Genomic DNA, 15,606 nt, shown 5'->3' with positions numbered 1-15,606 from the left:
GAGTTGAAGAGGGCTGCTAGTTGCCATGACAGCCTGTGGTGTGCTGGTGGGTGTTTGTTGCCAGGGCCTGTTTTGTTGGGTGGGCCTGTAATGTGAGACAGAAAAGACTGGAGGAGATGGTAGCGTCTAGTTAGGACAACCTGCCTGTTTAGTTGTCTCATCAGACCTTCCAGTCTGGGGCGCCATTCAGGCAGCATGGGCGGACTGATGCCCCCATCCATAACGTATTTTTCATCATTACTAATCTATAACTTATATTAATTATTTCTAAAAATCAGTTTGGAATGCCTGAAAATGACTGTGAATTCTAATAATACCACGCTCATGGAGAAATATAAACAATGTGTGTCAGGAATATTATATTTTTGTGAAATTGTCCCTTTTATGGCAGGTCTGGCCCATTGCACCTCTTTGATGAATTTAGATTTCTGAGTTCTGCCTCTGTTTACGTCTGTGCTTCAGCGGGCACAATTGCTTCACTGTGGTAATATTTGTGGATTGCGCACAGGCAAGCCCAGTAGCTCCTATCATCTGATAATCAAATGTTCACATCACAATTAATCACTGAAGCCAGTGATTGATTGAGGGGCAGTGTCATCATGGTTTTGTGTGAGCATGACAGCTATCAGCATTGTCTATCCACCTCTTGTCCTTCAGGTCCCCTGTGATGGCAGGCGGACTATTTGCTGTGGATAGAAAGTGGTTCTGGGAGCTGGGAGGATATGACACAGGACTGGAGATCTGGGGAGGAGAGCAGTATGAAATCTCTTTTAAGGTAACACTCCGACATGACACTGGACAGTAGTTGGACCTGTTGTTTTTGGAGAGATTATCTTATTGAGGGCAGTGTTGTTGTTTAGTCCTGGATATATGCACTTTCTGCAGGATGTTTTTCCAACCCAGTACTAGTGTAATGCTTCCTAATAAAGGGCCTGATAATAAGTTGAGTCAGGTGTGTCAGTGCTGGGTTGGAACAAAGTCACGTTTTAGTACTCCAGGACCAGGTTTTAAAAACATCTCAACGGCAACATGTTGAAACCACCACTGCCAAGTAATTTTTTTAAAGTTGTTTTTTTTCAGAAGCCCATTAACTAACTAGTTACAAAGCGATGTTGGAAGTTGGGATTCTGATTTCACTTCATGTTTCAATAATTCTGGTCCAAATTTGCTCTGCTGCTCCGAGAGCTCTTACATCCATCATACTCAGAAACCCTATTAGATTATGTTTTAGAATTCTGTCTCTATGAATTATTCCATAGGATAGACATTTATTATGCGAAGTTGCGCTGCATGTCTCTCCACTGCCTTTCAACCATTCCCTAAACCTTTTGGAAAGCTCATCAAAATAATTCAATTATTTTCAAAGAAGACTCTTCCAGACTCTCATATTCAACTCACTAATACTGCCATTGTTTGTATAGCCTGGAGAATGTCACAACATTCAAATCTTTTTCCAAGACCCACTCACTTATTTGACAAACAGATGCTTAGCCCCACTTATGAAAGATTGAAAACGTGATCTGTCACTGAATGAATATTGGCCTAGTATGTAATACAGTTGGGAGAATGAGTGGGATCACTGCACTGTTTTTGTAAGTGTGCAGATTATTATAAGTAACATTTCAAGTACATGTTTGTACAGTGCTGTGAAAATGATTTCCCCTTTGACTGAGTTTTTACGTTGTTGCCCATTTTTCATATTACATTCAGTCAAATCTGTTTGTAGGTTGTGGTAATATTTAGAGGGAATTTGAGAGAAAGAATTGACAGCAAAGAGAGGGGCTTGTTTTCATTTGTTTTGTGTACTATGTAATATAACATGCAATATTCAGGTGTGAAAATGCGATTCATATTGACACCCTAGTTAATCAACCCAATGAAAGGGATTATTAGCGGCAGATGTTTGAATACTTTAGTGAACTATATGGCCTGATTTGGGCCATGTTCGCACCTTTTGGTCCTTGCCATCACACTAACGTTGTAACACTCAGAACCATATTGTCCAAAGGGAGAACGCTTCTGACACTAGTGAATCGTCCCCACGTTGCCAAATGTGTCCAAGAGCAAGGCCTAAAATCAAGGCGTAAACCACTGCCTTCTAAGTAAAACATAAATCCTTGTCTCAAGTTTGCCTAAAGCATGTGTTTGCAAGTGTCATGGTTTGGGTATTTTTTGCTACTTCAGGCCCGGGACAACTTGGCATTATTGAAGGATCCATGAATTCTGCTTTGTACTGGAGAATATCAAGCCATCTGTCTGTAAGCTGAAGCACTACTGGATGAAGTTGCAAGCCAATGATCTGAAACATACAAGCAGGTCTACATCAGAATGGTTCAAGAACAAGAAATTGAACATTTTGGAATATTCTAGTCTGAGACATTAACCCCACTGAAATGTTGTGGCAGGCCTTGAAACTCAGTTAATGCTTGAAATACGCTTTTGTTACTGGGTTAAATCTATTCTGCATGTAGGAGTGGGCCAAAATCTCTCCACAGCACTGAGAAAGTAATCAATGAATACAGGTTTGCATTAATTGCTGCTTAAGGTGGCATAACCCGTTTTTAAGTGGTCATTGTGTGTTGCATGACTTTTATCTAGTATTTAGTTTTGGTTGATCTTCTGACAACATTCAGTGCTAAAACAATAGGCTAAAATTGACCAAATCAGACTTTTTCACAGCACTGTTTTTTTTTCTCTTCATTTTTATTAGAGATGAAAATGCAGCTACTTAAATCAAAGTTAGCCTGATTGTAAAACATTATTTATGTAAAAAATGAAGGCGGGTTCTCATTGTTTTGATTTTAATTAGCTATTGTGAGCTGCCCTCTTTTAAATATTGTTAGTAGAGGTTGTGGGATTAGCAGCGCTGCACACTAATCCACTGGCAGAACTCATCTAGAACTCTTAATCTCACTCTGTCTTTAAATTTAAATGCTTTTAGAGTGGACATAACATGCCAAGGGGAGCATAGTGGTCAGGGAGGGTACATGTTTCAGAAGTTGCCCAAAGAGACCCTGCTTTGGAATATGTAATTGGATGCAGTTGCTAAGTTCTGATACAGGGTCAGATGTTTTGTAAACTATCATTACAAATTAATACAAAATCAAGGCAAACCAGTGCATTGTTAGTTTATTAACTTACTAACTTTCCCATATATATTTCATTTTATTATAATATTTCAGTTCTGTATTTTTAATACCTAATTAAATTTTCCACTGAAAAGTGTGTGAGTATGAGAAAAAATTATTTAAATGCCTGAAAGACACAACCGAATGTGAATGGCGTAGACTTTCTATTGGCACTATATTTCTGGCTTGTCAGTTATTCTGTCTGTTTTAGCCACTCCTCCTTTACTGAGGTCCTAATGTATTGGTTCATAGCTATTAGATCTCTCAACCTCCCTCGAGAACCACTTGTTTTTTTCCCCCTTTTCTGCTCTTCCTGACGCCTGTCAGTTACGCCTGTCCTCACTGTTTTTATCGAGTCACAACTGCACCATGGGCACACACCAAAGCATGGGCGACACAGCCGAACCCCTACTCACTCTCCCTGTCGCCCTCTCTCCACAGGTGTGGATGTGTGGTGGGCGTATGGAGGACATCCCATGCTCCAGAGTGGGTCACATCTATCGGAAGTATGTCCCCTACAAGGTCCCCGGAGGGGTCAGTCTGGCCAGGGTGAGTTTTGGATGCATTTCAAGACCCACATTGTATGGGACTTACAAAGAACAACATGCCAGTATATTTATCATACCGACCAGCCAAAGTGCACGCATTCTGCGTACAGTACAATGAATATTTTTTGCGTCGCATATTTAAGCTGGTGCTCATTGACTAGCAGAAAGACATGCACTAATGGAGTGGTTCAGTTCACACTCTCCACTCTCACATAAACAAATGTGTTTACATTACTGTTTGTGAAAGTGTCTGTTTTCCAGGATAATCAAGAAGCTGACTAAATAGCATGATCATTACAGATCATTACAGTGCACCCCTTGTTAGGAACAATAAAAGGACACTCAAAAATGTGCAGTGGCTTGTATTCATGGAAGCCAAGAGAAGCCAGTCCTCCCAATTTTTTTTCACAATAATAAAAAAAAAGAACAATTTCGAATTTCTTATGTTTTCTTTTGGTTTTCCTAATTTTCCTTGACTTTCGCAAGTCGCTGAATCTCTACCGGAGATCATCCAATGACGTGAAACAATGCCCTCTGTATCAGTATGTAATCCATTATAATTTGCTCTCTGGCTAAAATGAGTATGACTGTTATACCACTTGATTGATAGATAAGTTGCATTTAAGCATTCCTTTATGAAAAAATATAAAACAATTAGCCAATCTGCTTAGAGATGAGCTCAATTGCATATTGAACAAATTGGGCAATTTATTATCTTCTCTCCCAATTTTTTTCCCAAATCAATTTCTTCATGGTTTCGGATTTCAGTTCTTCAAATTACAAATGTTCAAACTTACTCAGTGTAGCTTATTTTTTTGTTTTAGTGATGGTTTTGAAGAAAAAGTATTTGTGTGTCCAATTTTTATCTATCCAATTTCTATCCAATATCATAATCATCATCTCAGCAATTAAACTAGCACACTATGGTGTGTTTGTACAGATACCCAGCCTAGAAACCCCAAAGAGCTAGCAGCAACAGGAGGATGCACAGTGTTGTTAGAAATCGGCCGTTTCGTATAGTGGTTGTAATAATTAGCATACCCGTTTGTCAAGGAAGAGAGAAATTATATTATTTATTGCAGCATTAGAAAGTCTTGTTCGTGAGGTTACGGACCTGGTCTTCCTTACACAACCTCAATCTCATCTCACTCAATCTCTATCCATTGAAGGGTATAGATAATAACAATAATTGTTAATGCTCAGATTTCACAGTGGCTAGGAAACCCCTTACCAGGGTCACAACCCAGGAAGAAACCTAGAGAGGAGTCAGACTTTGAAGGGTTGCCAGCCCTCTTCTGTGTGTGACATTTTTGGGCCACATGCATGTTCAGATGACCAGCAGGTCAATAAATACCAGCAGGCTGTGCTCAGTCGTTAGGAAGAATCCAGGTCATCTGGTCACATCTGGTGCAAAGACTCATTCATTCCTTAGATTCAACAGGACACCAAGATTTATCTGGAGACACTGTGGCCCCATCCTGAGGGTGGTGTAGTAGCGGGGAGGTGTTGTCCCCCAGGTTTGAGAACGGTCCTCCCAATAGAACAAATAAACCCCAGACAGACTACACTGAATCATAGTGGGTGGATGATCTGACATTATGTAGTCCTATTTTCAGTTGCTGGGAATTATTACAGTCATTTTCATTTATGACCAAATTGGAGGGGGGCTTTATTCTGGTAATAATAAACACCCCCTGTTTTACTTCACGCAACCTAGTTATCCTGGATTGACATTTAATATACGTTTGAGTGGTTAGGTTATTTCTCCAACCCTATTCCTCAAATATTTCTGTGAAAACAGGTGGGCTGATTGGTGCTTTAATAAAGCACATTGATTGACTGTATGAAATGTGTGACGTTGCATGAAAAATAACATGGTTTTATTAAAGCAGAAGAAAACATTTTAGTCTGGAGCCCTGAGAATGCACTCTTCTCCTCTGCTGAATTTCTGTAGCTGGATCCTCCACGATGCTCACAAACACCCCTTTTATATTGCAGCCCCACACGCACACACTCTCATCACACCCATTAGGAATGCTGTGACTGAATCAATAGGTATCCCGCTGTGGGGAAGGTGAGGAGGGTTTGTAGTGAATGTTAAGTGTGTTCCCCAGGCAGCCATGTGGTGGGAATGAGGGAGTGAGAAACTCTTCTGTTCCTTTCTAATGGTGAACTGATTTAACCTCAGCAGGCTAGCCTGTTGCGGTGTTTAACCGCTTGAGCATTTGGAACAAAACAAGACCGTATAACATACTCTGATTTAATTATTTTTCCAGTCTTTTGTGTTGCATTTATTTGTCAAAGCTCATGTCTTCTTTTCTTCTTGTACAGGCCCCAATATGTTTGTCCCAAAGATTCGCAAAGCTTTGAAACTGACCTTGGTTAGGAATGCACTGTTAGAACTCTTTTAAAAGGTCTGTAAAGAAAGAATCTGTAAATAGAAAAATACATTATACCATGCACTTACTACACGTTGTATGTCCTGCAACCGTCCACAATGTATAGCAATTCCAATATTATTCATGTTTTGTTTGGTTGGCTTGGTCAGATGTGTCAATAAAAACTCCCACTGTTTTGGAATATTCTCTCAGAAGAAGTAATGTTCTGTGTGAGGGGGAGGCATGTTTGCTAATGACTGGATTAGTAATAGTAGTTATATAAATATTACTAATGTAATGCATTTCATCAAAACAAGACCAACAAAGACACAAGCACCTTTTGCTTATCAAGCTCAGTCTGGAATAAATCAGTTGCATACATAGTACTGACATTTTGACTTGGTTTTATCAAACACAATAGTGCGGATGGAATGAAAATGCTGCTTCCCGTGTGTTGTAGAGCTTAGAGAAAAGGTCGAATTGAGAGTCACACAGGAGACATTCATAGCTTGCCGGCGGTGCTTTTTTTTTGTGCTACGTCGCCTTTATGGTTTCTCGCCTCCCCCCAAAAACATCCCTGCAGCTGCTGCTCCTAGACCCCTCCACGATCACCACACCACAGGCACACCCCGTCCCACACACCCCTCCCACACAGCCTTCCGACCCTACTGGCACCCTTCCAGGTGTGTTGATTAACCGGCTCACCCATTCCTCCCCAACCCAGCCGCCATGCAAGCAGATGGCACCAGTGAACTTCCCGTCACCTGAAGAGGCGTGTGCCAGAAGAGTTTGGCTCAGAGCTGCACTGCACCTGCATTCCCCATAGCATGAGAATGTACTCACTAATTCTAACATTCTCTCATCCAAGCCTTAATTTTGCTTTGTCTGATCATCTGGATCTCAAATAGTAGTTTTTATTTGCTTCTTTGCTTTTTTATTTTTCTTATTTAACAGCTTTCTTTGAAATGTATATATTTTTTAATTACAATATTTTTTTTTCACTGGATAATCATATAAGGACTACCAACAATGCTTTAACTACTCTTTTGAAGTCTAGGAAACATTTAATATTTCTCTATTTGTATTGTTGACGACATTGGTCAATATTACTCATTCCACTTAATGTATTTTGACTTCTTGAATCCATGAAAACCCTATAAAAATATTTTGCTTAAGTACATTTTAAATATCGAAATACAAATATTTCTACTTTTTACAGCTGTTATGTTTGTCATTTAAGTCACTGGGAAGCCATGGAAGATATTGCAACCTATCTTGTGATTATAACATATGCTAATCTATAACCCATTACAATGTCCTTGTAAAAATGATTGGTTACTGAATGAGGAAGCTGCATTCCAGCCTGCTATACCCCACCAGTGTCTGGTATGATTAACAACCAATTTGGTCTGATTGGAGGTATTTGTTTTTCTGTCTGAATTCTGAATAATTATATACACCATTTGAAGTCTACATAACTCATAAATATACTTTTATTGTAGGCTACGTTTATCACTACATTCATCAGCGATAAGAACCCAAAATGGACCCTACCTGCCTAACTCCTGCTAAATCTTTGTGCTTGTGACTACTACAAGGTTCCTATTTTACAGCTATGCATAACAATAACATGCTATGGAAAAAGTTCTAACCAGTCTTGATAATGAGCAAAGTAGATTATTGATCATGAGCACTCATCTTGGCTAACATTTCCCAGCCTTATCGTAACCACATATCATACGCAGATTCAGTGAAAACAAAAATTCAACCTTGATTGATTGATTGATTGCTCCAAATCAAAATCATGTTATCTAGTTACAGCAGTTGGTGTATATTTATTTTAATTATTGGATTGGACTTCTTGACTTTTACCAAGATTTAACCTTGGCTGTATGAACAAAACTGTTTGTTCAGCTGAATAGAATATTTACACCATCACACAACAGAAAAGATTCAGGCCTGACCCAAAATAATAAGTGGCTGATGCCCTGGAAGCTCGGTTCTGGTGATGTCACTGGTTTTCTTTGAGTTAATCAGAAGAGGTAAACATCCATCATAGATCGGTAAAGGTCCCCTATGGTGCGGTTCTCCCAAGTGGTCAAATCTAACGCTCTAAATAAGAATGTGTGAAGGATGTGTACCTCACTATAGGGGGTTGTTATAATGCCGGCGGTTGGGAAAATTTCAGTTAAGCCCAATTCTGAAAGTCTGGAAAAAATACTTGTTCCTCTCGTATGTCTGATAGGAAAATTGATGACATCAAGCCAGAGAAATGTGAACTGACATTTTCTGATTTCCCACTTCAAAGACAGATATTTTGTAAAATGATGACCTATTGATGTGCATTGTTGTACAGTATCATAGGTAAGCTCTGGCAATTTTTTAGGTTGAAATGGTTGCATCTCGACTTATGTGGGATTTAAAAATGCATGTAAATGAATTAATACTGTTGAGTGACTGCAATGTATAACGAAATCCTCCACAAACTGTTACTGATTTGAATCGATTAAGTAATTCAAGAGCCGAGGCAATCTAGCGGTCAACAATGCCCCCAAGTGCATGCATCCATATACACCCCACAGTCATTGTGAACCAACAGTCCTTCAACCCCTTTCTCTTATCCCTTGGTCTCCACAGAATCTGAAGCGAGTGGCCGAGGTGTGGATGGATGAGTATGCAGAGTACATCTATCAGCGGAGGCCAGAGTACAGGCACCTGTCAGCAGGAGACATGACGGTGCAGAAGGACCTGAGGAACCGCCTCAACTGTAAGAGCTTCAAGTGGTTCATGACAGAGGTGGCCTGGGACCTGCCTAAGCACTACCCGCCTGTTGAGCCTCCTGCTGCTGCCTGGGGAGAGGTACACCACTGCTTTACCCGCTTCTTAAGGGAGAAAGAGAGGCCAGAATGAAGGAGACAAAGTCAAGGTTTAGATAATAGGGATGTGAAAGGCTGAGAAGTGAGTGGACGGTAGTATGTGAAACAAACCAGAGAGACGGTGGCCGGTGACAGCCTGGTGTCACTTCATTGTCAGAGGGCCCAGTGCCCGTAACGGACTCCTCTTCTTCATTACTCATCACCCCCTACTGTTTCACTATGGAGGGCAGTTTAAGATCCGCCCTTAAAACAGTCAGTGGTTTACACAGTGATTAGTATCGATTGAATGTGAATGTCTTTCTTTTTTTCTCTTTTTTACCATCCTGTTTGTCTGCCCTTCTGTGCTTTAGTTGCGCAATGCAGGCAGTGGTATGTGCATGGAGAGCAAGCACTTTTCGTCTGGTACGCCCATCCGCCTGGAGAAGTGTGTTAAGGGTCAGGGCAAGGCCGGGTGGAGCCATGGACAGGTAGGAATCTGAGTACACACCACTGAAACACAGATATCGGCATTATTTTACACTAATTATTTTGGAATTTAGCGATGTGGACAGAGTTCTCAGCATCCATAATTACAACACACACACAGGTGCACGCACTCACTTAGAAACACAGCTTAATTATCTCTGCTGTTCTGAAGGAGTCCCATTTGTTCCCTTGTTATTCAGAATGTTTAAGCAGTGCTCACAGTTAAACGTTCATGGATGTCCATGTTATCCCTTTCTTTTCTAAGTTGCTCACTCTGACTCTGTGCTTTGACACTTTAATTACACTATTTTGAAGAGTTGTAGGTAAATCTCTTTGATGGTTACAAGTTCTGTTCAATGCTGGGACAGCAAACCGCATCAGGGCAAATCAAAGAGCTGTCTGGCTGCAGTCCAAATTTGAGTCTTTTTAATGTGACAGCAGAGAAGCCCCTTTTCAAACAACTCTGCCAAACCGTGTAAGTGTCCCTGATTGGGTCCAACGCTGGTACTCGTTAGGAAGTTTCTCTAAAACCCTGGTTGTGAAATCTAATAGGGTGTGCTTTGTTTTCAGCTTATTGTCGACACACCTTAACCAACTGCTTGATGATGAGTTCAATTAGGGATTCATGCTAAAACAAAAGCCTGCACTGTGGGTGTCTAACCTAAAGGTGGAGTCGTGTCCTGAGTAGATCTGATCCAGCTTGGAATTGCCCTCTGCAGGCTTTTACCTTAGGCTGGCGGGAGGACATCCGGGTGGGGGATCCTATGCACACTAAGAAGGTCTGCTTTGATGCCATCTCCCACAACAGTCCTGTCACCCTGTACGACTGCCACGGCATGAAGGGCAACCAGCTGTGGCGCTACAGAAAGGTGACATTTCCTACACACACATTTTTCAGTTTGTAAAATACCTGTTTATTGTTTTGAATCACTTTTCTTAATCCTTTTATTTTGATAAAATACCACCGGCTGCTACTTGTCAATGAGGGTGTTTCTTTCCCAAATAACTTTAAATAGTGTAGACAGCTATTCTACCTGCTGATAATTACTTTCTTCCTGTTGACAAGCTGTAATTGAACCAGGTTTTTGTGGTGCACACTATGCACTGGTACATTTCTTTAGCAGGATGTGTAAAATAGAAGGGTTGTTTCCTTGACTTGCAATTTACAAAACCATTTTTGAAATCTCAGTTTTGGGCTGGATGTGTAATGTATAATAATGAATGTCACACCTCAGTTAGTCATGAAATCACAAGCATGAAAGGGAGTGGTGACATGGAACACATTGGCAACCTCATTACTGCAACTTTAACTTATATCTCTGGAAATTATGTCAGGGTCCTATAACTAAATGTATTGTATGTATGTATGTATCAATACCATCTTTGTCTCTCCCCGTCTCTGTAGGATAAAAGTCTGTACCACCCCATCAGTAACAGCTGTATTGACAGCAATCCCACAGAGAGGAAAGTGTTCATGAATACGTGTGACCCCAGCGCACCCAGCCAGCAGTGGCTGTTTGAGAAGACAAACACCACTGTGCTGGAGAAGTTGAACCTCGAAAGCAACTGAGAATTTTAGGAGTCAGGTTCAGCCTGAATAGCACTCACCCAGGAACTGTTGTTTCCCCTGAGTCAAAAATTGACTTTTATTACACTGAGGGTGTGTAGGGTGAAAGGAAGGGGGTTAGCATTAGCATGGGCAAGCTAGTCTAGACACACCAGTGATTGGGAGATTAAGGATGGCGCCTGAGAGGGTTTCTCTTTGGTTGGCAGGCAGTTCTCTCTTTACGAATCAGTGACTTTGACTCGCTGTGTGAACTGGATTAGGTCTGTTATGGCGCAACCATTATGGCGGCGGCCAATCTCACTTTATTATTCCTGCTGATTGGCTTTTTGACATCACTCTGCTCAGCCCTGCTTCTCCGTTGCCTCTCCCAGTTGACTCTGTCCCATACGTTCGTCTCCATCACCCTACGGGAGTCTTCTTGCTCAGACGCTGTCTCTCTATTCACTCCCCCGCTCTGACAGCCTCCACTGAGAGTTTCACTGAGCCAAACCCAAACTGACATTTGGGTGAAGCCAGCCAGCACCAACCACTCTGCAAATCACTTTGTGTTGATTCTTGTTTTTGTTTTCTTGGTGTACTCACATGGCAAGCAGTTTCCCTTTCCTGGTTTCCTATGTAGGTTTATTTAAAAGTGGAGTTGGGCAAATGTAGAAGGCCAAAAAAAGTCTTATCTTTTGGAAAGTTTAGATTTGAAAGAATAATAATAATAATAGTAGCAGCACTTTTTCTCAGCACTGTATCTATTTAAAGAGCTTTGATTTGATACCATAGATTGATACAAAGGTCGTCTTACAAACAAATGTCCAGTGAGAACTATAAGGGCTTTAACTACTGTCATTTTCTTCTGTCCCTTCGTCTTAACCGAGGCTTCCCCCGCCCCCCTGGCGTAAGGAATGACTTCATCACAAATCACACTGAACTGTGTATCAGGAAATCACAGAAGTCTCATCATGAGTTAATTTAGACAAGTTTGCCCGGAGAAGGGTGGGAGGGGGGTGTTGATGACTGGTTTTATACGTGGTTTACAGTGGCTTGAATAATTTTGTTGCGTTAGAAAGTGTGTCCAGTAGTAATTCTCCCGCCTCCATGCAGATATGCAGCTCAAAGCTGGAGACCAGGGTTCAATGCCGTCTATACCCTTTACCTTCTGTCTCCGCTCTGCCTGTAGCACTCTGATTTCCCACGGTCAGCCAAAGTCTTGGACACGCTCCTTTAGTATAGCCAAAACGATACTGATGGAGTGTCCCAAAAATAGAATTTCACATTTATAAAATACTCAATATCAGGAAATATAGCTTCCATGGTATTTTTAAATATTTCCATTGATTTTAAAATCATTTTAAAGGTGCTTATGATGGTGTGTGCGTGCGTGCATGCGCGCTTGTATCCGTGCATGCCCACATATATACATATAGTCCTTATAACTTATGTGATATATTGAATCAAATTTTACTCTTAGTCCTGCCTAAAATATAATTATTGTTAAAAATGCGTCCTTTTATTTTCAATTTCTAATTATACACTTTTGTGAAGATTAAATACATCAAAATCCTTTTCATTCACCCTTTGTAATGCAACAAAAAGTTAAAAAGGTAAATTGTCTAAAGGCGTTGTATATTTATTCCATTCACTATAAATGTATTTAGCCCTTGCAGTGATAAACTTGAATGAAAACCTTAGTGCCTTGCTGGATGAAAGCAACAGTATGTGTGGCCTGGCCTGATATGGCCTGGCCTGGTGCCCTTGTCAGGTCCTCCTCCTACACTCCCTCTGATTGAATGACATGGTGGATCGCGGCAGTCTGTGGTGACTCTGGTCCTTAACCATGGATTCATATCTACAACCCTAAGTGGTACATTTATTGGGTACAACCATCTAGTACCAGTCAAAAACTGCCTGAATTCTTTAGGTGTGGATTCTACAAGATGTCGTTTTTCCCGGGATGTAGGTTCACGCTGATTCAATGGCATCAAGCTGTTGCTGCAGATTGCTGGGCAGTACATGCTACGAATGGATCGTTCTGTCTCATTACATAGTGCACTATTGGGGTGAGGTCTAGCGATTGCAGGCCACTCAAGTTAACTGAACAGTGATCTGTCGGACACAGCAGTGTTGAGCCACTCCTCAGCTGTCTTTTGTTGTTAATCATGTGCCCTCTTGAGCCATTTCTTCTAGTTTTTAGTTGAGTAGTTAAGGTAATAGTCTGTCCATGATAAGAACAAATTAATTGTGTGTTCCGAGATGCTGTTCAGCACACCACTGTTCTGCTGTTATTTTCCTGTTTGTGGGCTGCTTGTTAACTCATTCAACCTCTTTCCTCAACAAGCTGTTTTTGCCCACGAGATGGTCACTGATTAGATGTTTTATTTCTTCACCATTCTCTGTTAAACTGTTTTTGTGAAAAAGCCCAGGAAGGCGCCTGTGATATTCTAGAACTGGTTTGTCTGGCATGGACAATGATACCCCACTCCAAGTTTCTTTGGTCATCGTTCTAACAATCAAACGGTAACAGGATGCCTGTCTGTCTGCTTTATATTGTGACCCATAACCTTGTGAGTCTTTGTCTTTAGAAAGAATCAATTTTCATGAATAAGGGTGATGTACCTAATAAACTGGCCACTTGTATTTGTAATGGTAGTGAATGTTTAACAAACTAGTGAACAATTATGTATTCTCCTGCCTTTAAAAGTTAACAGCTTCCCAGGCCAATACCCACTTTATGTTTGTGGCATGTCACCATCATGTCAATTAGTGTTTATGATCATGATACTCAGCAGCTTGTAGTTACTGCAAGAGACATTCAAGAATTCATTAGTCTAAATGTACTTTTATTTGTTTAGCTTGTTTAATGTTATGGAGTACTTTCTTTTTCTTTAAATTATTATTTTCTTTTTAACTTAGCCAATGAATATCTTAATATCTTATATCAAATGCAATCTTAACATGGATGTTAAGAAAGTATGCTTATATTGCCTGCTGTGTAGTTATGTTCGATTATCTGTTAGTTTGTGTGTTTTTCCTAATTTTTCCCAATTTTTTGTGAAAGGTATACACAAAGGTATTGTGTTTTCAGCTGTAGGTGTTGGGTTTGAAAAATCGGATTTATTTTTAAGATCCACCCAAAGCTTCTGTATAATTGTAGACAGTAGTTTTGAAAGTGGTCACATTCTGACCGTGTCCTTGTTTTGTGTGTACAACATAATGTTATTGTTTACGACAATATGGTTTTTCACCTCATCCATTCCATGTGACATGTTCGAACCTGTCCAAAGGAAATTCATTATAGATAGTTTTCCAAAATAATTTGGACATTGAAATATATTTTGGTGATTTCTAAATGGTTAATTGACAGTGTCGTTAATGTGCCGACTGTCATCTGTAATGGTATTTTATCCATATATTATGCATTTGAAAATACATGTTCTACCGTCCTCCCGTTTTACAGTCAAAATGTATTTGAACAGATTACTTTTATGTACAATAACATAGTCCTGTTTAGTACTGGGTTGCACATCCTTTGAATGCAATGAAGTCTGTAACCTACAGACATCACTAGATGCTGGTTATCTTCCCATTACGATACTCTGCCAGTCCCTTACTGTGGCCATCTTTTTTCTGCTTCCCTACGGTGAGCATTCTTTATGAGCAGCCACTGTAGAGGTCTTCTTGATCCACAATGTTGTTTGCCATTGCTGAGTTCATCGATTCTTCTTTTTTCCCCTAATGTATCAAACAGTGGATTTTATCATGCATTAAGTTTTAGTTATTTCTCAGATCAATTTATTAATATTGGAGTCAATTGTTGACTCCAAGACTGACTCATTGAAAGCCTAGAATCAAGACTAGACATTGCCAACTAATAATAAAGTTGTCCATATCATTAGGTAAAACATCAAACCCAAGTTTGGGTTTACTCTTTTAAAGACATTTTTATGTTCAAGTCATGAAGTTTGTTGTAAAGTTATGTGTGTCTGAGGGAATAATGGGTTGCTTTATCTGTTGCCATGTAATCATCTTATAAAGGTGTTAAGATATCTTCCATTCCATGGCAGTTTATTGAATACTCTCCGACTTTTGAGTTTGTGGAACAAGGATATTTGCAAATCATTTACCATGTTCATTGCACATGTAAAATTATTTTGTCGTATGATTTATAACTTGGGTTGGAGGTGGTAAAAAATTTTTTTTTAATTATTATTGTGGTTTTAAACTGCATTTTATACAGTGCAATTTTTTCATCATCTTAAGTTGAAATTAAATATTCAGCTAAAATGTGAAGACAATACTTTTTTAAATGAAAGTTGTTTTAATGTTTAAGGCCATTGTTGGTCATTCACACAATGCTGTGTACATGTGTGCACTTTGGATGTGTAGGGAAGTGTATATTTTGTATCATGAATATTCAATATTTTTTTCTACTGACATAATTGCTGTAAAGGTGTATTTAGGTATTTAACACACTGTACAACTCAACTGGAATTGTATACTACTTTTGCAGAAAATAAAATGTTTATATATTTCAATTAGTTCTATATTTTTTGTGGGGGGTCAGCTGAGGAAAAATAATGCTTTTCATAATTAACTTGTCATGCAGTTACTTCATTCATGAAAATAATATTTTTATATCCAGTATCAACAATTCTA

The 15,606-nt window shown here is 39.7% G+C and overlaps 1 protein-coding gene across 1 annotated transcript in view; it reads left to right on the top strand.

The window, feature by feature from the left end:
* LOC105030989 (polypeptide N-acetylgalactosaminyltransferase 10) overlaps positions 1 to 15,485 on the top strand; it is a 63,843-nt gene extending 48,358 nt beyond the window's left edge. Inside the window, exons 7-12 of the mRNA XM_013134515.4 lie at positions 658 to 775; positions 3,570 to 3,677; positions 8,692 to 8,913; positions 9,281 to 9,397; positions 10,115 to 10,264; positions 10,801 to 15,485. Coding sequence (XP_012989969.1) covers positions 658 to 775; positions 3,570 to 3,677; positions 8,692 to 8,913; positions 9,281 to 9,397; positions 10,115 to 10,264; positions 10,801 to 10,965 — 880 coding nt within the window. The 3' untranslated portion in view covers positions 10,966 to 15,485. The remainder of the gene's footprint in view (positions 1 to 657; positions 776 to 3,569; positions 3,678 to 8,691; positions 8,914 to 9,280; positions 9,398 to 10,114; positions 10,265 to 10,800) is intronic.
* Positions 15,486 to 15,606: the final 121 nt, after the last annotated feature.

This window comes from Esox lucius, chromosome 7 (genome assembly GCF_011004845.1).
Source record: "Esox lucius isolate fEsoLuc1 chromosome 7, fEsoLuc1.pri, whole genome shotgun sequence".
Taxonomy (NCBI): Eukaryota; Metazoa; Chordata; class Actinopteri; order Esociformes; family Esocidae; genus Esox; species Esox lucius.
This window is presented reverse-complemented; position numbering and strand designations above follow the sequence as displayed.